This window comes from Grus americana, chromosome 4 (assembly GCF_028858705.1).
Source record: "Grus americana isolate bGruAme1 chromosome 4, bGruAme1.mat, whole genome shotgun sequence".
NCBI classification, from domain to species: Eukaryota; Metazoa; Chordata; class Aves; order Gruiformes; family Gruidae; genus Grus; species Grus americana.
Genome location: NC_072855.1, coordinates 49025964 through 49052271, shown reverse-complemented (window position 1 = coordinate 49052271; position 26308 = coordinate 49025964). Strand labels below are relative to the sequence as shown.

Here is a 26308-nt window from a genome sequence, read left to right as displayed (position 1 = left end):
TGTGGTTCAGTAACCTTGAAACCTACCGACCACCATAAAGCTTGTAATTATCCAAAGATCATATTCTTTAACTTGCTAAAGAGATTAACAATAAACTATAGTCAACTTTAAAGCCTTTTGTGCACTTGTACAATATATAAGTGAAAAAAGAATTTACTGGACCACAGAGGCCACATTTGCCAGTGCTACATTTGCTGCTGATTTGAGACTCTGAATTTCCACCCCCTCATTCTTGCTCCAATGTTACTCTTCCATTGCAACAGCAAAAGTGTGCCTGCATCAGTGCAAACATATGCACCTGCATAACAGTGGGGCTGACACAGAAATAAGAGAAAGGAAACAGACTGTGTAAGCTCTCACTGCTTCTCAAAAAGGTCCATGTTATAAGAACCTAGATCAAACTCAGCATCAGGAACTGGTCTTGTTCTCAGGCTATGAATGATAAACGAAGTATATAAGCCATCAAATACACGCAGCATATGTGTACCTCCTACCACGCTTGTTTAAGAAGGAAATTTAGGATACAGTTGTTTCTAAAGCTCTTTTTTCAAGATATGAGCAACTCCTGAAAGTACAAATCCCCACATCTTCACACGAGACATCCCAGCTGATTAGTGCAATGTAATTCTTATGTACTTCAGGTACAAGTAGACATAGGTATCTGCACACTGCCAGAATTACAGTGGGAGCTACTCAAAATGACCCCTACTACTCAATTTTTTTTTTTTTTGATACTTTCATGAGGAAAATACTGACTCAACTTTTTGATAGGCAAAAGATTTATAACCACAAAATACTCTCCTCTCTAGACATTTCAGAAATGTTAGATCTACATTTCTGGGGAAAAAACCCAACCAAACTCCAAACATTTCTCTGATGTTGCTAGCATTGCCTGTAAAAGGAAATTATCTTTCAAGAGCACAGTACTATCTTTTCCTTCCCAAACCAGAGATGCAGCATACCTGTAGAGGGTCTGCATATTCCTCAACTAGACAACAGAGCTCCATCTTATGGTATGTCTGCCTGCCATAGGCTGCTGATACACAACATACAATAAATGCAATCAATACGTTAGACGTGTGAATAAACTCGTGGTTCTTACACTGTATTAACAGAGCATCTTATAAATGTTCATACACCATATTGAAGACCCAAATTTATTCAATTATTTCTCTCCTCAGGGGTTTGCCCTGCTTGTGGACCAGTACATCAAGCACCAAAAGAGCCTCCAGCTTTGAACACCTGTGCATAGGTACGCTTACCTGCCACAACACACCCCTTACCACACTAATTAAGGGCACACTCTGTGCCTGGAGACCTAGGATATGCACAGAGAAATACTGCTGTTGGGTGATTAAGACAATCATGATAAAAGGCTTTCTAAAAGTAATATAAAAAGAACCATTTTAAGTTTTCTACAGGGCATTTGGCTTGTTTGGTTTGGATTTTTTTCTGTTGAACAACAGCTTCCTAAACTTGTGCATTCCTGGCCACAGACAGAATAATTTGAGGTTATGAGTGCAGGGGATATCACTTCCACCATTTAAGCAATTGCCTTTGACCTACACAATACAAAATCATGTGTTGTAGAAACAGCCTTTGTTGTATACACTTCAGATAATAATTTACAAATTTTGAGAAATCATGCCCTGCCTTATTACTTTCAAAAGGTGGAATCTCCATCTACTGTGCTACATAGTAAGAATATTCTTTGATGTAAAACAGTTGTTCACAAATTTCACCCTTCCCACCCTCTCAACCAACCCCAAAATCCTGTCCCACTGGGCAATTAAAAGTTTTCTGAATTTGCTTATCCAGAACAATGTTTTTATTGTTGAGATGGCAAACCTCAACAACAAATGTCTCCAGTGCAATCTTAAGCATTATGCACTTGGAAGTTAAGTCTTAGTTAATGTGGATGAGACATGGATTCACAATAAAGTGCTGAATAGCAATTCAGCAGAAGATATTCCCACTTCTGTATCATAGGAAACTAATTCAGCTTTAAAACAAACAAACAAGAAAAAATCCTTTCTTGATTATTCATCCTGCAAAGCCACTGACAGCAATAGAGATGACACTGCTTCTAATTTAGGAATTAGATGTTATGGTGAGTGCAAGTGCGTGCATAGGTCTGCACTTTGGGAGGAATTGGGAGACTAGGGGGATGAAATGACACAGAAAGAAAACTACTTATTAAAATAAAAGATTGTAACACACTCAACCATAAAAGAAACTCTATAAAAATAGAAGAAATGTACCAGGCAAATAACAGTATTTATTTCTCTTAAGATACCACTGAAATACTCAATAGCCTGTTCTTGGAATATTTTGTGGTCCCTTGTCACTATTTATGATGAAAGAATCCCCAAATTGTTTACCTAGTCCACATAAAGACACCTAACAAGAGAACATTCTTAAACCTCAATGATTTTGTTGCAAGCATTGATTTTCTATAGAAGTGCATTTGAAATTAGCCCATTAACAAAATATTTTCTTCCAGTGACATTGGTAATTCTGCCCAACAGTCACACAGAAATAAAAAATTCTGGCAAAGTGAATGTAACAATTTCTTCTCACGTGCACTGGATTTTTTTAAGTACCACAAAATTAATTATTCCCAAAAAGGTCTCTTGCACTTTATCATAAAACAAAGACTACAAGATCTAGAAACATCATAAAGGGGATTAATTCAAAGGTGTAAAAAATTTATTTATTAATGTTTGCATATATCAATAAATTGTTGCAACCTGAGATAACCCTCATCCATTAGCTTAAAAAGTTGTGCAATTCTAAGCTAGTATGCCAAAGAACAGGAAGCCTAGCACTTGTCTGTTCTTGAAACGTGTCATATTTTAATGCATATTATTTGATAACATAGAGATCAGCATCCAAAATTCTTTTTTTTAAGATATGAGTCACCTGGCATTGTGAAGACATTTTGCTGAGGTGTGAGATGAGTTTATCCACATCTACCAAATCCCCTTTAGTACCTCAAACACCTTCATTATTGGTGTAACCTGTGTGTGTGTAAATCTGCATACATGCACCCTTTGGCCCTTGAGGACCATCCTGACCAGAAGTCACTATGTACAGCTGGATTCCTTGCACCACGATTTCACCTCTTGCAGAAGGCCCATCTGTGCAGTGAATCTGATAACTCTATAGCCATGCCTTTGGCACCAGCCCGGTCCGTGGTAAAATGAAAGTGTGCAGACTCATCTGACCAACACTAAATTAGGGTCTTACTACAACTTGAGACAGGAATTTGAAATGGAAGACCAATTCAAACAGTGGGAATGCATCAGAAGTCATGGCTAATCAGTAAGAGTGCCAAAGAGCAGCAGATTACTGAGGAAGCCCACAGGTCCTCAGTGACTGTGACAAGGACAGAAAGATGCAGTCACTGGACACCAGCACCATTACCTTCTTAACACAGGCCCATTTGCCAAACCAGTGGGGAAACATACGGACATCCTCCCAAACTCCAAAACAGAAGAAGATAACAATGTTTTATAAAGATGGAAGATAGGAGGAAAAAAGAGGGGGACAACAAGGAAATAGCAAGTCACCTGCTGTGATGAAAGAGAGGCAGGCAGCCCTTCCAGAGCACAAGGTTTTTATACCATTTGGTAAGAACTTCAAGCATGCTCAGCAAAAATAAGCATAGTTCACAACATACAGCTTGGTGTATTATTATTTAAAAATTGAAAATGTGGTTGAATTTAACACAATTTACAAAACATACACAAATCATAATAAAAATACTCTTGTGTCTCTGTGTATAAAATAAAAGCTTTAAGTCACAATTCTAAGAAATGCCTTATACACAACCACTCATATTAGATGCATGTACCTTTCATTCTTCACATGTGGCCCTTGTAGACAAAAGCGGACTGCACCTATCTCTGGGGTTCTGAGAAATTACAGTATTTCACAGAGCCTTCTCATCTGTTTTTCCAACTGTGTAGCAATTGTACTTCCTCCTCATTCCAGCCCCTCAAAAAATAAACAATAGAAAAAGCAGCTATTATAAAAGTAATTCTGTAGCTGCTTCTAGCCTTAACATCAGGCTAGTGCATTGTGTCATCAGTCTTCTAAATGCAAATTCCATCCATTCAGTTGCTACTCATGGTCACATGAAGCAGTTTCCCTACTGTTCAATGAGAGGCTTCAAAAACCATAAGGCAACTTAAAATGACCAACCAAAAGGATGGCAAAGCCATAAGCATCCAGAAACCCTCAAAACAAAGGATTCTGCATTTACCGCAGATAAACCCAGGGTTCCTGGGTACTCTGGCAATGCTGGCAGAGACTGTTCCAATTCTTCGGTACCTTGGAGAAATCCCTCTCCTCCCACTCGCGCCCAGACTTCTCCTCTTCCCAGCCCTGTACACACACCAAAAAGGCCTACAGATCCTGCCAGAGGCATCCAGCCTCTGTAAATACACTAATAAGTACCTCTACGTTACTACAGTGCCAACAGTAAAATACCATAATAACACACCTCAATTAAATAGCTCTTGATAATGGCTCCACCAACATTGAGCTAGTGGAGAGCAACTAGAGAAGTGAAGCATGCTTAATGTCATGGCAGCAGCTACCATGCATTTCCCAGAGATGATACTGGTGATCTATGGCAAGCTCAGCACACCAGCATGGAAAAATAGATTTTGTCATCATGAGGTTATGCCCAGGAGCACTAGATTCATGAGGTCTGCAGCATTATCCTATCTCAACATTCAGTGATACCTGTCCCATGCTGGTAGTGCCACTCTTCCAAGCGCTCTCTTGCCCCACTTAAACAACGGACGTGGTAGACTACAGCAGGTGTCCCACCCTCAGGAACTCCATTCTCAGGTGAACTTCTTCATCCCAGCCTTGAGATCACTGGGTGTTTCTTCAGACATATTTGCAAAGGTTGACAAGCTTATGACAAATGACAAGGCTTACAGCATTTGTCATCAGATAAACATCAAATGGCACCTGGAAATGCCATTTTCAAAGTACTAGGTAGAAGGAGAGAGATTTTTTCCAAAGCTTTTACTTTGATCCCAAGTCTCACATTTCTATTAGTTTCTGCACCCTAGATTTACAGTGCATACAGTCACAAAATGAATACAGCACACTGAAGGAGCAATTTATTATGAGAAAGTTATCAAAATGCTGAGCTTGTTTCCAGGCATTTATGTCCCATCGCTCCAACAGGATGAGCCAACAGTATCTTAATAATGAATAACATCAGAGCACACTGTTCACTCAAAAATTCTTGTAAATGATTTAACACAGATGTGCACAACCTGAATCAATTTTCACGTGCAGATCTGTGATATTGAGTGCTCGGGTTTTAATCCAAGACAGAGTCCATGATGAATACAAATTTATCACTTTAAGAAAGCAATTTATATTAATTTTAGCTTACCTCTTATAAATAGAAGCAAAATGTTACAGCTGAAGAAAAAAAAATCAAATAGCTTCTTTTATGCATACAATATTCTGTCTAGGACAATGGATCGGAAACCCCTTTGTGTGCTTGAAAAGTTACCTAAGTTTTTAAGAGTGTAAATCACCATGCTCAAAACCATATTAAAAAATTAAATATTGATAAGAAATTTATCATCACAATTCAAGAATTAGTGAATACCCAGTAAAAATACTGGCCAGCATATAAAAGGTAGTAACTGATTTTATATAATGAATAATTATGTTCCTTACCACCATGTAAGATTTGAAGATCAAATGTGTAAGTGGATTCAAAAAAGGAATTGAATTTGTGAAAAATAAATCCATCGGCAACTATTTAGCAGGGGCTTTCATATACAGCCTCTGAGAAACTGCTAAGGAATTGATTTAGGCAGAAGGGAAGGAATCTCTCTTGGAAGTAAAGACCAAATCCTAGGAGATGCTCCTGAAGACATGTGTAGGCAATTGTAAGAAATAGGTTACCAGAGAAGATGAACTTTTTGTCTGATCCACTATGACATTCCTAAGGATGTGAAAATTACAAAATTCTTGTTCCATGGGGGTTTTTTTTCAGTTTGCACAATGGGGCACGTACATGCTACTATCATAGCTCTGCAGGGCTGAGGCAATACACTCTAATAGTTATAGGAGTGACAATGTCAATCATTTGAAATCACCTGCCTGTTCTGATCCAATCACATTTTCTCCAAAAGCCTGAACAAGCTGACTGAGGTGGTGACTCACACACAAAATAAATACAACCACCTCTTAAAAAGCTTAGGGGGGAAAAAAGGCAGTAGAAAAGAAACAGAACAGTGAGATCTGTTGCATTCAGCTTCTACTACAGTGTGAACATTTTCAGCCTTGCTTTCATCCAGCCCTTCAAGCTGGACCCAAATACAGCTACATACAGCCACAGAAAGCAGGGATAGATTTGTTTTGTAATATATGCAAGACTTCATAAACCAATTAAGTTCATCTTTGAAGCATCTTATTTAGAATTCCATTAAATCTTATAATAAGATCTTAAATTCTCAAGTCAGAATGTCAAATTGATGTTTTCAGAATAACACATGCAATCCATACAAATTTCTGATTTACAACACCACCTGAAGCAGTTAGTGTAACATAGCACTACATCAGATGGTCAATTTAAAAATATCGATATCCATAAAACCCTGCATCTTTCAAAATTCATACAACATTGAGGGGAAAAAAGGAAGTTTTCCTGCTATGTGCCATTAACCACTAAATCTACGCTTTCCCGCAAAATTTATTTTTGTCCTTCACTGAAGGGAAGGATGCTTGCCAAGCATAAACCACAGATAAACAGATGATATACTGTCTTCCCAAGTCTGCTGTTGGAATGCTTCAGTAACTTTCACGCATGCTGGTTTTCAAGAGAAGAGTAAAAATCTTGGCCAGCAATGAAGCCAGTGCTTCCATTCCATTTTTGTACAGTTTGAGAACCTGAAGTGAGGCAGAACTGCGCAATGAGAAGACTAAAGGGGACGGACTTCTTTAGTCCGGCAAAGAGGAGGCAAAAGAGCTATGTAACAGCAGCATGCAGCTACCTGAAGGGTAGCAACAAAGATCCCAAATGCAAACTCTTCCTTGTGTTAGTGGGCAATATTACAAGGGGTAATGGTCACAACTGTTGCTTGGGAGGTTCAGGCTGAGTGTGAGGAAAAATTCTTTCGCTAGGAGGTAGTGCAGCACTGGAGCAGGTTGCCCACAGAGGCTGTAAATCCCTCTCTTTTGGGACACGGATTTTCAAGACACTGCTAGACCGTCCTGGTTTTTGGCTAGCTAGACAAAGCCTTGGCTGGACGGATCTAGCCTTGGCAACAGTCCTGCTTCAAACAGGAGGCTAGACTAGGTGACCCCAGAGCTCCCTTCTAGCCAACCCTTCCATGGCCACAAACATAAAATCATCAAACAAAGAAACTAAACCATGCTAAATGTAAAGCACTGCATTTAACTAAGCTTTTAATTTAACTAATGCATTTAATAAGCATCAACAGAAAAAGTTTATGTCAAATGGCTTTACTATCAAAATAAAATTTCTTTTCACTCTCCACATATTGCATGAGATGGTTATTGAAACAACCCATGCAGAACTACATCAGCTTTTAATGGAGGGAGTGTCAACACCACTTCTCTGTTGTTTCCAGATTTTAAATCAAGGCTATACTGTAAAAAATAAAATATTGACAAATTTATTTACAAACATTAAAGGTTTTTTCCATCTGTAAACAACCACCACTATGGTAGAAGCTTCTTGCAGTGAGGCTATGACTCATTCTGCCCTTTGATGTCTATCCCCATTCTTTATGCAACAACCCTGATTTATCATTTGTCACCTTGAGAGGAAATGATTGCTTGCAACACATAGTTAACAGCACATACTTCAGGCAATCATAACTCAATGGGTTATACTCTTTGGCTACAAACTCAATGCCTCTTGCACAATGATACATTTTTGTGCCTTGCTTTGGCTATAACCTAAATGAAGAAGGTCAATTTCTAATCATTATTATTATTATCATCATTATTTCTACAGTTTCCTTGGCTAGAGAATCACCCTGTTGACTATCAGTAGTCATTCAGTTATTGTCCTTAGAGCAGCCTTCATTTTCAGAAGGGTCGTTTCTTTAGAGGACACAGCATTCTCTGTTGTTCAGTCTACACTCTTGGCCAAGTAACTGCAAGCAGGTTTTTTTCTTGCCACTGACAGTACACTTGAATTTTAAGACACGTTGGTGAATTTCCACATATAGGCTACATAATTTAGCTTCCATAAAAGCTTAGTTATTATCTTATATTTACCTCAAGCAAGCTAAATTCAAAGACTATGAAATTTAGTAGAAATGTGTACAGTAACTTCAACAGGCTACAGAAAAGGCTTAATCAGGTAATCTTTTCCATACTTACATGATACAAGACATTAGCACCAGTTAGAGATTATTACAGGAGAACTGCATTATTTGTGCTCTTTGAATTTCAAGTGTTTTACTGTGGTGGTGCCTCAAGCAATTATTAAAACTGAAGCCTGCATTGGGACTACAAAAACAAAACAGACTGAATCCCAGGAGAAAGAGGGAAGAGATGCCCAGCTGGCAATCAATTCTACCGCTTCCTGAACTTGTGAGCCAACTGCTTAAATAAATGAATGAATGAATAAATAAATAAATAAAATACTCATCCCCTCTCCCCCAACTCTCAGTCCTCTTTTTAAAGGCTTCTTGTATACATGTGGACAGACTAGCAGATCACAGGTAGACCTTATGCATTTATTCAAGACAGTTGATCTGCTCTATTGGGATTTTTTTTCTTCTGCTCTGAATAAGAGACAATGAATGGTTATTCTCACTATGGACAAGCAGAATAATTTCCAGATCAGCACTGAAGGACACAGGCATGCCAACAAATAAGTTGCCAGCTGAACAATGCTGACTTCTGTTCTGTACGATGCAGATCTATCCGCTTCTTAAATATAAGATTTAGTTAAGGTTTTAAGAACACAGCAACTAACTCTTGGAGCCACCTTTTTCCTAATCACGCTTTCTCTCTCCTCCAGGGTCACTGGCACCCCTTGGGAAGTACCAAGGTCAAGCTGTTCATGTTAAGATCCAGTGAACCCTAAAGGACATCATCACTTAATCAGTCTCAGACTGAAGAATTTCATGAAAAATCTCAGACCATCTTATTCTTTACTTCTTAAGACTAAACACATTTTTTGCATTAACATGGGAACAACTGTTGAGCATTGTTCTTTCAAATTCTTAATTTATCTGTGAAAACTCCATGATGCCTGCAAATTACTGTTCACTGAATTTCATCAGACATATCACACAAAGGTACCCCCATAACCTCTCAGCATGTTGAGTAGTGAAATATTCAACCTTAATTTGTTATATTGGACACAGCTTCCAATTTGTTTCATTGTTCTCAGCTTCCAAAACAAGTCAGCACCAGTTTGATGTGGGAGTTGTGGGTGTGTGAGGAATTGATCCAACTCTGAACTAGGTCTTGTTTTGGAAAAAAAAAAAAAAAACACAAAAAAACCCAAACAAAAAACCAAGCAACCCAATGTACTCAGTCAATTAACCAACCAAAAATAGACAATTTCACTCATAATCTAAAATTGCCCACTAGAGTTGAAAAAGTTCCAGAAAACATCTGAAATACTATGGAAAAACAGAAATAGGGGGGAAAAAAACCCCCAAACAAACCAAAACAAAAAAATCCCACCAAAACCCAGAGATGTTTCAGTCAGAATAACAAAACAAGTGCAAAATTTACAGCCGCTGTGTGGGAACAAGCCACAGACAAGCATTTGTGAGTGAAACAGAGCAATATTAAATTAAGTCAAAGCCTTTCCTTGTATTATTGACCATCTATACTTTTAACCACACATTAAAGTACAAATCAAAATAGCTCTTCATTATGAACTCTAATAAATTTCATTATTAACTTCTATATTTGGCAATTTTATGTTATTTTTAAGTAAGGAAACATCTGCCACATCCATAATGGACTATTCTTTCTCAAGGAACACTGACCAGAATTCAAAGTGAAATACTACAGATACTGAATATGTTAAAAATTTCTTGTGCACTTTAGAGAACATTAGAATACTGAAATTATTCCTCAGCCCTAATGTGGCAGCAAGGACACGTAATTAACCAATGGAATTCATAACTAAGATTTACTATATTAACTATAAAATTTCCTGCAAGCCCACTTTTTTTAGTTAGTAGTCACAGAATAAAAAGTTAGTCAAAATAGGAAAACACACCAGATTAAGGTCCAAAGTTAGACAGCAAGAGCCTGTAAGCCTATGAGGAAATAGAATTTTAGTTCCGTTTTTTGTTGTTGCTGTTTGGTTGGGTTTTTTTGTTTCTATTTTATTAAAAACAAACTAAATAAAAATACTGACATTCTAAACCAAAAAATCCAGTAAAAACCCAGTGTCCTCTATTAATTCTCAGAGCAGTAATGTATGTGACAGAATTATGCAACATGGGGGTAGAAATCAATCACATTATTTTGCTTACTTATATTGCAATAAGAAAACCTAAAGGCTTCCAGCACGACTGGCTTCCTCTCCCACAGAAGGTGACCAGATGATTCAGTTTAATGAAGCTATACAGCTACTTTCATTCCTCAATTTTTAAAGAATATATCCTAGTTCTCCCTATAACTTAAAAAAAACTATACATATAAAAAAAAAATCAAACAATGAGCATTTTCTTAAAGGGAAAATTATTTCATTAGAAGAGTCTCAAATTGCTCTACTTAATATCTTCTCACAGGTTTTCCAGAACATGCTAATTAAAAAGCTTGCTTGAATTGAGAGAAAATAATTCCATCGTCATGACGTGCAGTGGGATGAAGAGGTAGACAAGTCTGCATAGCTATCTACAACTACACCATAGACAAGGATGGTTCTGCCCATCTCATCTGCTCATATCTCCAAGTTTCCATTCTCTGCTTTAACATCAGCTCTGGCGCTTGTCTGGTGCTTCAGCAAGCCTCCAGCTCATTAAACCAGCAAAAAAGCCCCCTGCCCAATCCAGGAAAAAAATCCAAAAAATCAAACAGCCCCTCAACCAACCAAATAAAAAACCCCATGTGAGTAGATCTCCAACAGTTTCACAGCAACCTATGCCAAACTAACTTCTGGATGGCACACTCTCTTACCTCCCTCCGGCTGCATGTTCCTAGTCTTTCATTCGTGCCAGCTTCAACATTCATCAGAACCTGTACAAAACCATTCCAGCGAGCTGAATCAGCAGGCTCCCATCCACTGAAGAGAACAAGAAAAATAGCTCTCTGCTTGGCCAACACACCAGAACAGGTTGGTGCAGGTTCTAGCAAGCACGAGGACTCCAAGAGAGGCCACAGCAGCCACCAGGTAGATCAGCCCAGGCTGCCACCAAACCACAACTTCCGTGATTTCACTCACCAACAGGTGGGAGAAGCAGCAGAGCTGACACAAGGGAGCAGAAGTGAACATCCACGAAAGATCACACCTCTAGCAGCAGCAAGCTGTTAGTTTAGCTGGCTTCATCCTACAGTATCTGGCATAGGACAACTGTGACTAGCTTCAAGGGAAAATACTACTTAGTTACATGGTCTCCTGCGTTCTGGTCCTCCAATAAAACAGTGCTAATTACATGTCCGAGTGTTTAGTAAGTCAGAAGCATTTGTGAACTTTCACCTTTCAAGTATCACTTAGCATACAACACACCTTGTATGTGCAGGACAAAGGTGAGCAAGTGCCCTAATGCACTTTCATGCATAAGCTGAGCCTACCAGAAATTTCAGTTGCTCGTATTCACTATTAGTTTAACAGACTGAAATGCTTAAATTGACAGTCTGCTAAGATGCAACCACAACATTTCTTAAACCTTGCCAAAATATCCAACAGGCTTATTTAACACCTATTTACATTACCATTTTGGCAGTGTTACTGCATATTACATGAAAAAAAAAGAAGACAAACTACTTATACATTTATTTACAAACCTATTTGAAATAAGAGAATTGTCAAGTAAGGGAAGAACAGCAAACTCATCCACCTCAGGTAATATTCTTCACCCACGCCTTAAGAATGCTCTGATAGAAGTCTTTGTGCTGTTTTCCACTGTAGCGTCTTGCAAACAGATGGTGTGGTGGGTTGACCCTGACTGGGGGCCAGGTGCCCACCAGAGCAGCTCTATCACTCCCCTCATTCACTAGACAGGGGAGAAAAGGTATAATGAAAAGCTTATGGGTCGAGATAAGGACAGGGAGAGATCACTCACTAATTATCCTCACGAGCAAAAGACAGTAGAGGAATGAGAAATAAAATCAAATCCTAAAACACCTCCCCCCACCCCTCCCATCTTCCCCAGGCTCAACTTCACTCCCGGCTTCAACCTCCGCCCCCCCCTCAGCGGCACAGGGGGATGCGGAATGGGGGTTACGGTCAGTTCATCACACGTTGTTTCTGCCGCTTCTTCCTCCTCAGGGGGAGGACTCCTCTCATCCTTCCCCTGCTCCAGCACGGAGTCCCTTTCACAGGACACAGTCCTTCACGAACTTCTCCAACGTGAGTCTCTCCCACGGGCTACAGTCCTTCACGAACTGCTCCAGCTTGGGTCTCTTCCATGGGATGCAGACCTTCAGGAGCAAACTGCTCCAGCATGGGTCCCCCACAGGGTCACAAGTCCTGCCAGCAAACCTGCTCTGGCATGGGCTCCTCTCTACACAGGTCCAGCCAGGAACTTGCTCCAGTGTGGGCTTCCCACAGGGCCACAGCCTCCTTGAGGTGCCTCCACCTGCTCTGGTGTGGAGTCCTCCACGGGCTGCAGGTGGAATCTCTACACCCCCTCATCCTTCCTCCATGGGCTGCAGGGGGACAGCCTGCTTCACCATGGTCTTCACCACAGGCTGCAGGGGGATCTCTGCAGACACCAAGATCAGTGCAGAAGGAGGGGGAGGAGGTGCTCCAGGCACCAGAGCGGAGTTTCTTACATCTCCTCACTCCTCTCTCCAGCTGCAAAAACTCTAAGTGTTTTTTCCCTTCTTAAATATGTTATCACAGAGGCGCTGATTGGCTTGGCCTTGGCCAGCAGTGGGTCCGTCTTGGAGCCAGCTGGCATTGGCTCTGTCAGACACAGGGGAAGCTTCTAGCAGCTTCTCACAGAAGCCACCCCTGTAGACACCCCCCCCCCTCACCCCACCCCCCACTACCAAAACCTTGCCATGCAAACCCAACACAGATGGAAAGGAGAGACAGCTAAAGCAGAATGCCATTCATTCACACATACTTTACGCTAGTAGGGTAAGCCTGCCGGCCCATTTCAAAGGGGGGTTGTCAGGACAAAATAATAATAAAAATAAAAAAAGGACACAGGCCCTTTATTACTGATTAGTAGCATTAAGCCAAAGACAAGCTCTGGGAACAAGCTTTGTTCCACAAGAAGGCAGCAAAGATTATATACATATATAAACTGTTTCTGCTAATAAAAAACTTCAAACGAAGCAACTTTAAAAACCAGACATCATAACTAGGAGCACCAACATTTAGCTATTGAGGAAACCATAGAGGAACCAACACTTTTTTTTGTACCCTACCTTAGACAAGGTGAAATCCTGCACACACTCCAAGCCACAATGGCTCCTGCTAATCATGCACCTGCCCAGATACGCAGTGACATAACTAGGGTCACTGAAAGACACAGGGCCTGCCTGTTCCAAGTTTTCCTCTGCGATCCTTCAAATTGCTGTGGTTTTGTCATCTATGAGGGGACACTCAATTTCTTCTTGCTCAAATGGATGCAAAACCACATGAATTGCAGAAGTTAGTATATAGTTAAGGTTGTGTCATAATTATTAAAAATCAGAGTATTTGGAACTCAACTTAAATATGCAGCGTGGCTGAGATTTTCCCTGGAAACAGACCTTAGGAAAACAATTCATTCTGGAAGGGATTTTACACTGACAGCAAAAGAAACGTTGCATTCACACCTCAGTAACTACAGAAAGGTGATAAGACACACTGCCCTCAATTAACAATGATGTCTGAATTCAATACTTTCAATTGCTGCCAGGGTCCATTGGATTCCACCATTTCAAATGTAAGCTTGTTGTGACCTCCAAGTCTGTCTATAAAAGGCATATCAATCTGTTTGGTCCCAAGCTCCTGTTTCCATGCCTTCTTGTATACACCAATTCTTGCCTCCTGTTTGCCAAGGCCTGCTGTCTATACCTACACAGAAATGGTTATATGTGGACTACTCTGGTATCTAGATGTTCCTCCACCTTGGTACTTTCAATAAAAATCAGCATTGTATTTACTGACACTGCATCTTAAGCGTCTGGACGTGTCTCTGGAGGACAGTGAGTGTCCACGTTAGCAGTAACTGGGAGAAGGAGGAGGCTCTGGTGCTCAGCCTTGGGGAGGAGAGCTCACAGGGAGAGCAGCTTGCGGCTCACGCCAGCCCGTGGTTCAGATGCACCTGAGCTGACCTGACCTCGGGTGAAGCTGACTTGGACGGCACATACTGGGGCGGCACCGCCAACGCCGCCCAGCCCCTGACAGGAATTCAGACCGGGGGGACCGGGCCAGGGCTAGCCCAAAGCAAGCGACGCCACGGCCCGCCGCGCCCCCGCCCCTCACCTGCCGCCGAGCTCAGGGCGACCCTCCGGTGCCTCCTGCCGAGCTCCCGCAGCTCCTCCTCGTCCTCCTCCAGCCTCCAGGCTTCGGCCATCGGCGGCGGGGGGGCGGCTGAACGCATTTAAGAAGCGGGGGCTGCCATGTCCGCCCGCGGCCGGGGGCCTTCCCGCCCCTGCCGGGCGAGGCCGGCGCGTCCCCTCAGCGCGGCCGCCCGGCCCCCGTGATCCCCGGGCCTGCCCCACACCTGCGCCCTCTCCGCCCCGCTTCTCCCGGCGAGCTTTCAGCCCGGGCCGCTCCGCGCTCCTGCCGGCGGGGCGAGCGGGGGCGAGGCGGGAGCCGGCGGGCGGGAGGAGAGGCGGTGGCGGCCTTTCCTGCCCATCCGCGGCTCTCCGGCGTCAGCAGGAAACCCGGCGGCCGCCTGGCACCACCACAAAAGGGGGCGGAGGAGGCGGCGGGGGGAGGTACCTGGCGGCCGCCGCCGGGCAGCGCTCCGCCGCGGCGGGCATCTCGCGGTGCCCAGTGGGGCTGAGCCGGGCCGGCCTCAGCATGGGGGTCACCGCCGGTGCCCGAGCAGCCCCGTGCTAAGGGGGAGAAGGGGCTTGAGGCGAGGGGTCTGAGGCCTTACTCCCCTCACGACGAGGGTAAGGAGGTGAAAAGGGCAGGAAAGGAAAGCCGGGCGCCCCAGGAGCACCGGGGGGTTGCTGGAGGGCTGGAACAGCAGCCCGGCCCTGCTGAGCTGGGCCCTGGGTGGCCCATCGGCTTCGGGCTGAGGGAAGTCAGGCGTTTAAACGGCGGCCGGCTCTAATCCGCGGCCAGGAGGATGTGTTTCTTGGCGTGGGGTTCGTTAGGGTGGTTTAAACCACTTCAGGAGAAGTGATCTTATGGATGCACTTGAAACTGGTGAGGTACACACTTCCAGCGCAGAAGTGATATGGAAAATCTGGCCATGTTTCAAACTGGACACTTAGAAGTCAGGTGTAGTTTTAGCTTTTTTTTTTTCTGGGCCTCAGTTGCTCTTATCTAAAAATTGAAATTATATTGTTTCTTCACATCATATGGTTACTATAAAACCAAGCCATAAAAGTTTTTATGGATGACTCTGTATTAGGCACCACTTTAAGAAAGCATATAAGGAAGTTAAATTGAGCTTCAGAGCAGGTGAATAAGGGGCAGTAAATAAATAAAGTATGTGACCACAAATTAGACCAGGAAGATACAACAAAACATTGAATAATCCTGATGTTGAGCAATATCTGTGCTGACTCACTAAGCGCCATCTACTCTGTACACTGAATAAAGCAGATCGTGCAGGTTGAAAACATTGTATGTGATGACAAAAGTGAAAAATATACCGTAATGCATGAATACAAATGATTGTCTATGTATTTCTTAGTGTTTCAGTGCTTGACTTTACAGTCAACATTCCTTAACAGAGGGGGGGGTTTCACTGGAACATTTAGTGTTCAAGTGATACAATAGTTATACTTTAGAAGGACATAAGGCTTTATACTATAAAAGGATATAAAGCCAGGCATAAAACTGGATGTACAGCAGGACTATATAACAGACAAATCTAACCTTCCACTGCGGGTATGTGTTCTCAAAAGCCTCATGCTTCAGATGACCTCTGCATGGGTGGATTGCATGGTAAGTCAAAGGATCTCACCTCACAAATTTCCTAGCAAGACCAGCGTGCCTTGTACAGGATAACCAGTTGGTGACAAAGTTCCTCAGTTGTGCACTACTGCCACAGGAACACTTTAGGGCTGTGCTGCAAAGCCTCACCTGCAACGAAAAACACAAAAAAGAAGTTCTAATGGGGAAAGTATGAGGAAGAACAGCAGAAGACAGGGAAGTCACTGGTATGTGCGTGTGGGAGAGACAGAAGAGAATCTCTCATGTATAAAAGACAGCATGTGGTGTTTGTATTCTGGTTCTTCGCTGTGGAGCCAAAATGCAGCACCTGTATTCAGCTCCTAAACTCCACTAACCACAAAGAGTGGCAAGGACCATCCATTTTCCACTTCCTGAATATCTCCTTTTTAACTACGTGTTTCACTACTGCTGGGAGGGGAAGGAAAGGAAGCTTGCTATCATGTAAAATTACCAAGGAAGGAAAAACCAGAAATATACCAGAGAACATAACACAAAGAGCCCAGAAAATTGAATTAAATCTTCTTTTGTTGCTGTTGATGAAATGAACACAGTCTTCCAAGCATATAAAACTGAAAAATACATTTGGAGAGATCTTGGGCCTAAGAAAAACATGCTGAACAGAGTAATTCCAGCTGTGACTAAGAAAACATTCAGATGTTTTAAAAATCTCAGATAATAGAGTATGGAAGGATCATCAAGAGTTGCTTAGAGTTCACAGGGAAAGTCCTACTTAAAAATGAAAGCACAATACCTAAATTACATAAAGCAATAAAGTCTCTGAAGCAACAACTTGGCCATATACCAAGCTCTGTCAGTGGGAAATGCACTCGGGACAGTGACTGAGTTTTAGATCTAGAGGAGCCATTCAAGAAATGCCTGGAACTGATAGAGGACAGATTTCACCAGAAAGAAAGAGATCAAACTATGACACAATTCATATGTGGACACAAGATTCAGGTAGCAATAACTAACATACTACTGGAAACAGTTTCCAATCAATACTACTGGAAACAAGTAAAAATTCCCAGCGTTTCAACAAAATTAAAATGCAAGGCAGCATTGCATGAAGTATTTGAATCATATTTCTGAAACATTTATTGCAAAAAACATTCAATAATGCACATCGTCTCCAAAAGAAGGTTGCTTACCAGTAGCTGGAGTTCTTCAGGGTATGTAGTCTATAGGTGTACTCACACTGCCAGTGTACAAATGCCACAAGCATTCAAGCTTAGTGGTGTTTTTTAGGTTTTAAATGCCTGTAGAACAAGTGTGCATAGGGTAATATACAGGAATGTGTAAGACAGTATGTTCACATACTCTACACTTATCTCAGCTGCAAAATCTGCTGATATGCAAGGACTCAAAGGGAGTACAGGCAGAGGGTGGATGTCTAGAGCTCCATTTCTTACAAGTAATTCTTTTCTAGTGAGTGCTTGCCAGATGCACTCATCCATACTTTGACTGTGAGCTGTGCCTCACTTCTAGTTTATATTGGTATTTTCAAGTGATCAACAGCTTTATGGTTGCTCTGTCAAATGCAGCATCACATCACAGGTTTGATACCTGATAAAGGTGTATAATTAATGGAAGTACCTAGGAAGGAGGTAGGCTTTAACAAGTCTGCAGGAGATAGATGGGCTCTGACAAAGTGCTCCTGAGCAGCAATGACAGATGCACCTTGGTAGTCTTGGAACAGATCCTGACACAGCCCTTTATCTGGGTAAGCAGTTTCTGGTGGGAGGAGAGAGCTGTGCTTTTGGGTCCTTAAATGAGCAACAAAACCAGCTGTTGAAATAATCAAAAGAGCCACAGTTGCTGGCTGGTCTAATAATAGCCTAGGCCAGACAGAGTAATTTGCAATAATTTGGCTCAGATTGGAATAAACACACACACACACACAAAAAAAAAAAGACTTCTGCTGGGTTGCCGGGTGCAGGGGAAGAAGGAAAGAAAGAGGCGGGGGGGGGATGAATTGGACCCAACCATTTCAAGCGCAGCAGGAATTAAAGCCATGTAGGAAATTCTCTCCATGAAGTGAAGGAACGAAGATCCCCTTTTACTTTTCAGCAAATAAACTGATCAAAATTATCCAAAAGAAATAAAAGAGGAAGAAAAAGTACATGTAGCAGCAAGTTGCAAAAGTTTTACAAAAAAGAAAAACAAGTCTCAGGTAGTTGAGAGGAACACATCAGGATGTGGCATTTGCTGCTCTAAAGCCCTTCACAAAGTACAATGTATTTGTGTCTTACAAGCAGAGTGAAGGAAAAATAATTGCATTCTTGTACTTCAGTGAGAATCTCTGCTGTGTACATGTGCGTAGGAATAAAAGACTTTTGTATATTTTCAGAGCTACACTTCTGCAAGAAAACTAACCTTACTGTCTTAAAAAGTCTGCAATTTGGTTGTTAAAATCTGGAAATTTCTCACTGAAATTCAACTTTATCATATGCATCTTTGCTGTAATTTCGTGGAATTTCACAATGGTAGAGTAAAAGAAGGAAACAACTGGGTAAATGTGTCTTTGTACTCTCTGCTGCATGCTTACAATTAGTTGCTTTGGCAGTTATTATTTTTTAAGTATTTTGTTCTGATTTGCATCCCTGGAATTGCCACTTTGTTGGCCCCTGCAAAAAGACACTGTTTTTCAACAAAAAATATCAGCTCTAGAGAACTGCTTAATTGAAGTCGGCCGTGTAGCCTCAATGTCTATTCAGGTTCTGCAAAGCAGCTGAAGCCTGCAGTGAATGTATCAGTGTTTGGCTGAGATACAGGAGCCTCAGACCACAAAGGAATGCAGACAAAGGATTTTTAAAAAATGCAAAGGATGAAAAAGAGTGTTTTCAAAAGGGAAAATGTAGCCTTTGGACATGACAACATTATTTTTGTTCTGAGCAAAAATAACAAGGGTCTCATTCAATAGACGAATGACATTGGCAATATAGCCAGTATAGGAAGCTGACATTGCTGAGGGCCAAGATCGGATAATTTGATCTCCATTTGTGTTCAGCTGGTCCAATGGGTTTTACCATAGTTGGAGAATGACATATCAGGAGCCTGCAGGCTTCCTGAAATGTCTCCAGCTAAGTGCAGGTTGCCCTTGCATTGTTACAACTGCTTGTGTCTCCTAGAATATCAGCATGATGACAGTCTAAAGGTAGATAGCTTTCTGATGAATGAAGATGATTAAATTAGAGGATTATTGATTTCCTTGAATAAGAACCTTTCTTGTTGAAACACTGGGAAATTACCTTTATGCAAAACTGAGGATTTTGAGATTGCTCTCAAAAAATGAGAAGGATCTCTGCATGAAAGCAGCAAATCCAGTAATTTCAGACGATCAAAGAACATGGCACAATTTGCCAAAAAAATGGCAGCCAAGTGTGGAAAACCTTTTCAGCAGAAGATTCTTACAGTTGTCAGTTTTTAAATTAGTTTTACTAATAATTTTGGTTACTTTTGCTCTTTTCCAACTTTTGTGGACTAAAAGCACCCTTTCTTCTCCTATCCTGTTAACAAACATCTCTTAACAGTATTTTTCTCTTTTATTAGTATTATCACTCACAGGGTAATAAATATATCTGTTTCCTACTGCCTTCATGATCAAAGAGAATGAGGAAAAGAAGTAGAAAAAATGTGAGGAAATATGGAAGGGAAAAGAGCTGGTTCAGAGGTAAACACTTCTTAGAAAGAGAGGCTGTCAAGACCAAATTGATTCATGGTTTGAGTCCTGAAATATTAATGTTTACTCCATAACCACAGACTTATCAGTGGACAGTGTTGATGTTGTGCTAAGTGAGCTGGCAACAGCATGATGTAAGAAGCATTATCACATTGGACACACGTGAGTCTAATACCTAAGAATATACATTGCTAGCCCCAGGATGAGAGTCCAGCTTTTCTGCTGCAGTTTGCACTTCAGTGCAAAGAGCTGACAAGGAAAAAAACTTATGGAAGACAGCAAACAGAGTCCTAAAGAATTTTCAAAAGGTAAAGCGGGGTCATAAATTTGTCCATTGCGGTAAATTTAGATGTTTCTTACAGTACTGAAATTGGTTACAGATATAAGTAGCTCTGATTTTGTTTTCTTCTGTTCTTATGCCATGAAATGCATGCAAACTGCCTTTCACTAGAAATATATATGACATGCAGGTGGATAATCTTCACAGTCTCCTATTTTTTGTTGGTTTTTTGTTGTTGTTTTTTCCCCCACGCTACCACCTGTGAGCAGTCAGGAATTCTGTTGTGTTTTTCTTGTGCTGAACATTGACGCAGTTCACACTTAACAGAAGTGTTCACAAAGGTACATTAATACTCAGCAATAGAATAATTCTGCAATTAAACAATTGTATGATAATTACTAATTTGTGAGTTCAGTGCTGAAAAGTTTAATATTAATGAGGTTGTAACAATCTAGTTACATTAATGAGTGTTTGCTAATGGAAAAACATTTCTCTATTGTGGAAGTTTTTAAAAAATGCAGAATAGACTATTACAAATAAAATATTACAAGTTTCCAACTATAAAAAAAATATTTTGATCTGTTACAGACATTATCTTTCAGTCATACATTCAACAACACACAGCTTCTTAAAACAATTTGTTTCTAATAAAAGCTGAAGAATGGCAAAACAGGTTGATAGCTTTGATTGAGTACTTAGCTAGGACCAAAATAACAAAATGTTGGATGGCACCTGCTTATTTTAAGCCAGCCAGGCAAACATGAAGGAAGTTATAGCAGTGTTTCTCAGACGTTTATTTTTCAATGTATCTGATAAGAAGGAAGGACCTGCGTACCTCAGTAGCAATTAAGGGAAAATTAAAAATAATCCTACATGATAGTATCAGTCCCATCTTTCTCAGTTTTATACCACAACCCTTACTCTAATCACCGAATGTCAATAGAAGAATAGATGATGACAAGTGTCCTCATCATCAGGGCCTCCATACTGGTTTTAAAGAGGCTTAAGTCTTGACATGAACCAGCATTTTCTTGTATTTCACACTCATGCTTGCAAGAATCTATTTTAATAGGCCTTTAGGGGTCCTGCACTCCAATTATACATACTTATTTAAATAACTATAGTTTCTGAGCTGACAACTCCTGAGTAATCAAGGAGATACCTATACTGTTTAGACAGATGAAAAATTGAGCTGCAGAACTATTCTTTTTTCTGACTTCCAGAAACAGTTTCATGTTATTCCTATCTTGCTACTACAAAGCAATCTGGTGGTTTTAGTGTCAATGACAGACCTCTTGCTAAACACTTTGATGTTGAGTTTTATTAGCAATATAGCCCAACAACAGAGGCTTTATCCTATTTTTTTCTCCTCCTTATTACTTTGTATATACATATGCACATTCACTAGGTTCAGAACTTTTTCCCAAATTCACCAAGTATAATCATAGGATTTCATCATTTGAAAGAAAAAGATTCATGTGAATAAAAAAATACAAAGTTTATAATGTGATGGCATAACAGTAACCAAATTTCCTCTGTTTTAGTTACATTAGTGAAAACCAAATGTCTGCCAAATGTCTGGAGCTCCCAGTGAGGTCTGGTCTGATGAAGGTTAGCGGCATTTTTGCAAAATACTGCTGGCAAAATCCTGAGTTGCATGGACAGTTTCTCACAGAAAACTCGCACCTCGCATCAGAGCTTTGTGCTAGCCAGTTGCTGTGTGAGATCTGTACACAACAGTTCTCAGCTGAAAGCTGAAGCAAGTCAGATTTTCCCTAAGGCATGATTTGCAAACTTTTTTAGACTTCCCTCACAGCTTCTTTTCTGTAACATTTTATGTCACCATAGTCTCTCCTATTCTTCCCCCGCACATACACATTGCAACTCCTGTAGCCTGCCCCAAGCCTCTGCCTTCCTCAGGCTGCAGCTACTTATACAATGTTTATTCCTTTACCCAGAAAGAAATTGCACTTTTTCCTCATGGAGAAACAGCCTATTCAGTCCAAATCTTACAGCTGCTTTTTGCAACTTCATTAGCTCAAAGGAAATGCCACATTCTTCAAGGGGCTGCTGAGCAGAAAGCTTTAGGAGTGTGGAAAGCATGTAAGGCAGAGAAAAGTCTGGGTAGAATTTCCTGGGGTTTTACACCTTGGGAGGAGGCATGGGCTATTCATCCTCTCTCCAAAAAGGGCCTCGCTCCAATTAACATGGGGTTCTATTGTTTCCAAGAATTAGTAGGGCAAAAAGGATTCCAGACACACTCACCTGTACTTTCTATACTCTTTCTGGTTGTTCCCATTGACTAAATAAATTGTCTCTATGGACAAATCTCCTAAATGCTTATCTGAGGTTAACTTTATCAGTTCAGGAACTGCTTCACAGAAAGAAATCTTTTATATCCACTGTGAACTCCCCTCCTCTCAATGCTGTCTGAATGCCAGAAGTTGTTTAAAGGATCTCTACAGTGTTCAATTCCCGATCAGTAAGAGTTCAATGGTCTGGAAAATAAGGAAGAGAGTGTCAGAATCAGTTTCTGGGATGCTTTCACAAAAGCTGTGTGTTCAGTACCGTGCTGGAGCCAGGAACAACCTATCAGTCCTGAAGCAGCTCTCTCAGAAACAATTTGATTCCACAAAACTTTCAGGGTTGTAACACAGCCGTTATATTCTGAAAATCTATGGATTTGGTTATGCCTTGAATTTATAACTGGACAACAATTTCAGACTTCGAGTTGAAAGAAAACAAGTGAGATGTTCTGATTTAATTGAAAATATAATTAAAACACAGTTTTTTATCTAGAATTCAGCTATGAAATCTACATCTTTTTCTCAGATTGGAGAGGTGTATGTAAAGGAGGTAGGTTTGAGTTACTCTCTTCTCTGCGTTTCATCTGTGCAGCAACATATGGAATTTTCTAGTGTAGCTAGCTCTGGTGTACACAATTATTATTGGCAAAGCAATGATTTAAGATTGAGAAAGCAATGCAAAAATTTGCAAAAGGAAAATGTAAAATATGCAGATAAAACCTTGGTCCCATGTCACAGAATTAGAGGGAATACAACCTTCCAAGGGGATTAATATGCGTTAATTGTCTAGTCCCAGGGCAAGACATTAGAAACATTTATATCAAAAGGAAAACAAATATTGAGAATTTCTGGAGTAAATTGTCTCTTGTTTTACTCTGATGCTTACACTGGCTGAATGCTGATATACTGCTGCAGCACTAAGACTCATCCTTTTTGGATTAGCACTAAAGAAAATGCATTAGTTTGACAGTTGTAGTAAATGAGCCTTGAGCTTTTTCTTTTTTATTCATGGCTGGTTAGGTGTGCAGGTCACGTTCCAGCCTCATTAGTGAATGGTGGCAACTTAAGTCTGGTTATTAATTCTCCAGCTTGCAAGTTGTTAGCAACTGAAGCCAAATAATATTGACATAATGTTGGCGGAACCAGAGATTTCTGAGTCTAGCAGGACTTTTATTTTTGTTTCTTGATGAAAAATGTCTTGTTGAAAAAAAAAAGTAACTGTTTAGCACTAGACAGGTTCACATGTGCTAACATTACACCTGCTGTATTAACAACTGGAAAAGTGACATGCTTGAATGTTTCCATTCTGATTCTTTTTTTGGTATTTAGTCTGATTTTTCCATGGAGAGTTTCAAAACAGGTTTAGTGAACAAAAACACTTAAATTACACTTCCTGTTCTCCCCAGGAAGTGAATTTTTTGCCTGAGTGCAATGGTTCTTGCTGTCTTAAAATAACAGTATCTTGTATTTGCAAGATGCAATCTCCATCTTATTTACTCTGAAATACTTTGACAGTCTTCTACTAGCAGAAGTATCCTATTCATTCTGCATCATTACCACATCAAAACTTTCAGGGGACAACTATAAATTTTCATGATTTACTAATGTATGACAAAAATTATATTCAAAGGGGGCATGAGAAATGGAAAATCATCACTGTTAAGATATTTCTAATGTGCCCATGATCACAATACCCTGGCATGTTAATGAAATTAACTGAAGCCTAATTCAATTCATATACTTTATTCATCCTTCTAATTACAACAGCACAACTTTTATTTGTGTCACACATTTGCATATGTTTGTGTATACATGATCATTCCTGTTTCTGTCAGTGACGAAGACACAATTCATAGAAATAAGCTAAGATAGACTTTTGGCCCTAGTAATATAATTAAAGCCCAGAACTAGATAAAGTAAAACATTATGTTGCATGACAGGACAGCATCTGTTCTCTCCTGTAATTACTACTGAAATGTAAAGGGAATTTTGTATGTCATTTTCCAGTCTCTTCATTATCTTATGAATGCCATTCATACATCTTTTTTTTTTTTTAATCCTAAAATTTGACCTCCTCTTTCCAAAACTCCTGTAAAATTAGCATTGCAGCTTACCTTTCAATTTAAAATTAAATTCTTGGAAAATCCAGTGAAATGAATCTCAGGCTATTCATGGTTACACATATTGCTTTTCTTGCTGTGACTGTACTCTGAACTGTTGAGCTGAAGGAATATTGAAATGTCAGCATGCTTCTTGCCTATAAATAAAGAACAGGCATGTAAAGTGAGTGGTGTCAAGAGGGGAATGACAAATCGTGTCCACATATAACCTTATATTTCTTGTGTATATCCCCCATACAGCTCTATCCAATATTGACATGTAATTTCTGCACTGTAATCCAAATCACGTTCAAAGGATGGACAATTTTTATTACCATTCATCCTTGTCAGGATCACTTGAACAGCATGTGTAACTGAACTCTTCAAGAGGCAATCTTTTCCTGTGCAAAGTGATATCAGAATACAAACAGTGAGCCAAGAAGTAGGAAAACCAGAAGTTCACAGCACTCCTGAGGAAAAAGCAAACAAACAAGAATAGATTCTACTGAAACAAGTAAAAATATTTTAAAATTATGCCAATTGGACTTAATTTTTTTATTTGTCTAATGTCTTATTTCCAGAGTCCTGTATTGTGAATCTTTTTATATTGAAAATGTTCATCAAAAAGCCTCCCAGTTCTCATACTACCTCTGTCTTCAGTCAGCCTAATACACACATGCTACTTGAAAGCTTATTTCAAACAGGAAATTCTTAGGCTACCAGAAGTATCACTTTTATTAAAGGGTAGCGAGGAATCAGGAGAAATGGTAGAATCAGAAACCCCCTAGAGGGACTATCTTGATCTTGTAAGACTTTTCATTGGTGAAGGATTGTGACATGATAACTAATGAGGACAAGCAGTTTTAAGGAACAGAAACGGGGAGATGGAAGCAAGAGAGCAGAGAAGCAAGGGGTAGCAGTAGAAAAGGGAGGGTCAGGACAAACTTGCTATACATTCCAGTGTATTTCTGGCTTTTAACAAAGGCCCAAACACCCCCCAGTCATTAATAACTTAATCCCACAAATAAAAAGACTGAAAGGACACACTGAGATGTTTGTTATTTCACAGAAATTCTGGCCTTACATTTGATATCACAGTTCTTATGTTTGTGCCGTCAACTACACATTTGACGAATTCCTCATTTTTCTCCCAGTTACATTACTATTGTTGGCTACAATAAAAAATTATGTTTATGTATTTATTCTTAGTATAACAAATATTCTAGTGCATTTATGATGAGCCCATATGGTCCACACTGATCCAGAGTCTGATCACAAGGAAGTTTTGTGTATGTTTCACCACAGCCTCCAGTGCTGTGTCTTCTGCATTTCTCCTGTTATTTTGGGGAGCAAATTCAGTGATGAACTGGAACAGTGATGACAGAGCTGTATCAGCACAGCTCTTCCTAGCAAGTGAGCCAAATAGAAATTACTTAGGGCATCTCAATAAAAGCAAAGTAGTTCTTGTGCACTTTAAATGTCTTCACATGTGCTCTGCCTACTTTATGCTCGTTAAGATCATTGGAGTGTTCTGCAATTGGTAGAGTACCTTGCTGGTGGCGGTATAAAGGTATAAAGAGTAAAAAGGCTATTTATTCAAAGGCCTCTTGCAAAACACAGCAAATAGGAGCTGTCAGAGCCAGAACTTCAGCGCTA

General features: G+C 40.3%; 1 protein-coding gene across 4 annotated transcripts in view; it reads right to left on the bottom strand.

Annotated features, from left to right (window-relative positions):
- SH3D19 (SH3 domain containing 19) overlaps positions 1 to 15045 on the bottom strand; it is an 86384-nt gene extending 71339 nt beyond the window's left edge. For all 4 annotated transcript variants that reach the window (XM_054825271.1, XM_054825267.1, XM_054825269.1 and 1 more), the window contains exon 1: positions 14636 to 15045. Coding sequence is in view for 3 of the 4 variants with exons in the window: in XM_054825267.1 (XP_054681242.1) it covers positions 14636 to 14753 (118 nt within the window). In the remaining variant the exon portion in view is untranslated. The remainder of the gene's footprint in view (positions 1 to 14635) is intronic.
- Positions 15046 to 26308: the final 11263 nt, after the last annotated feature.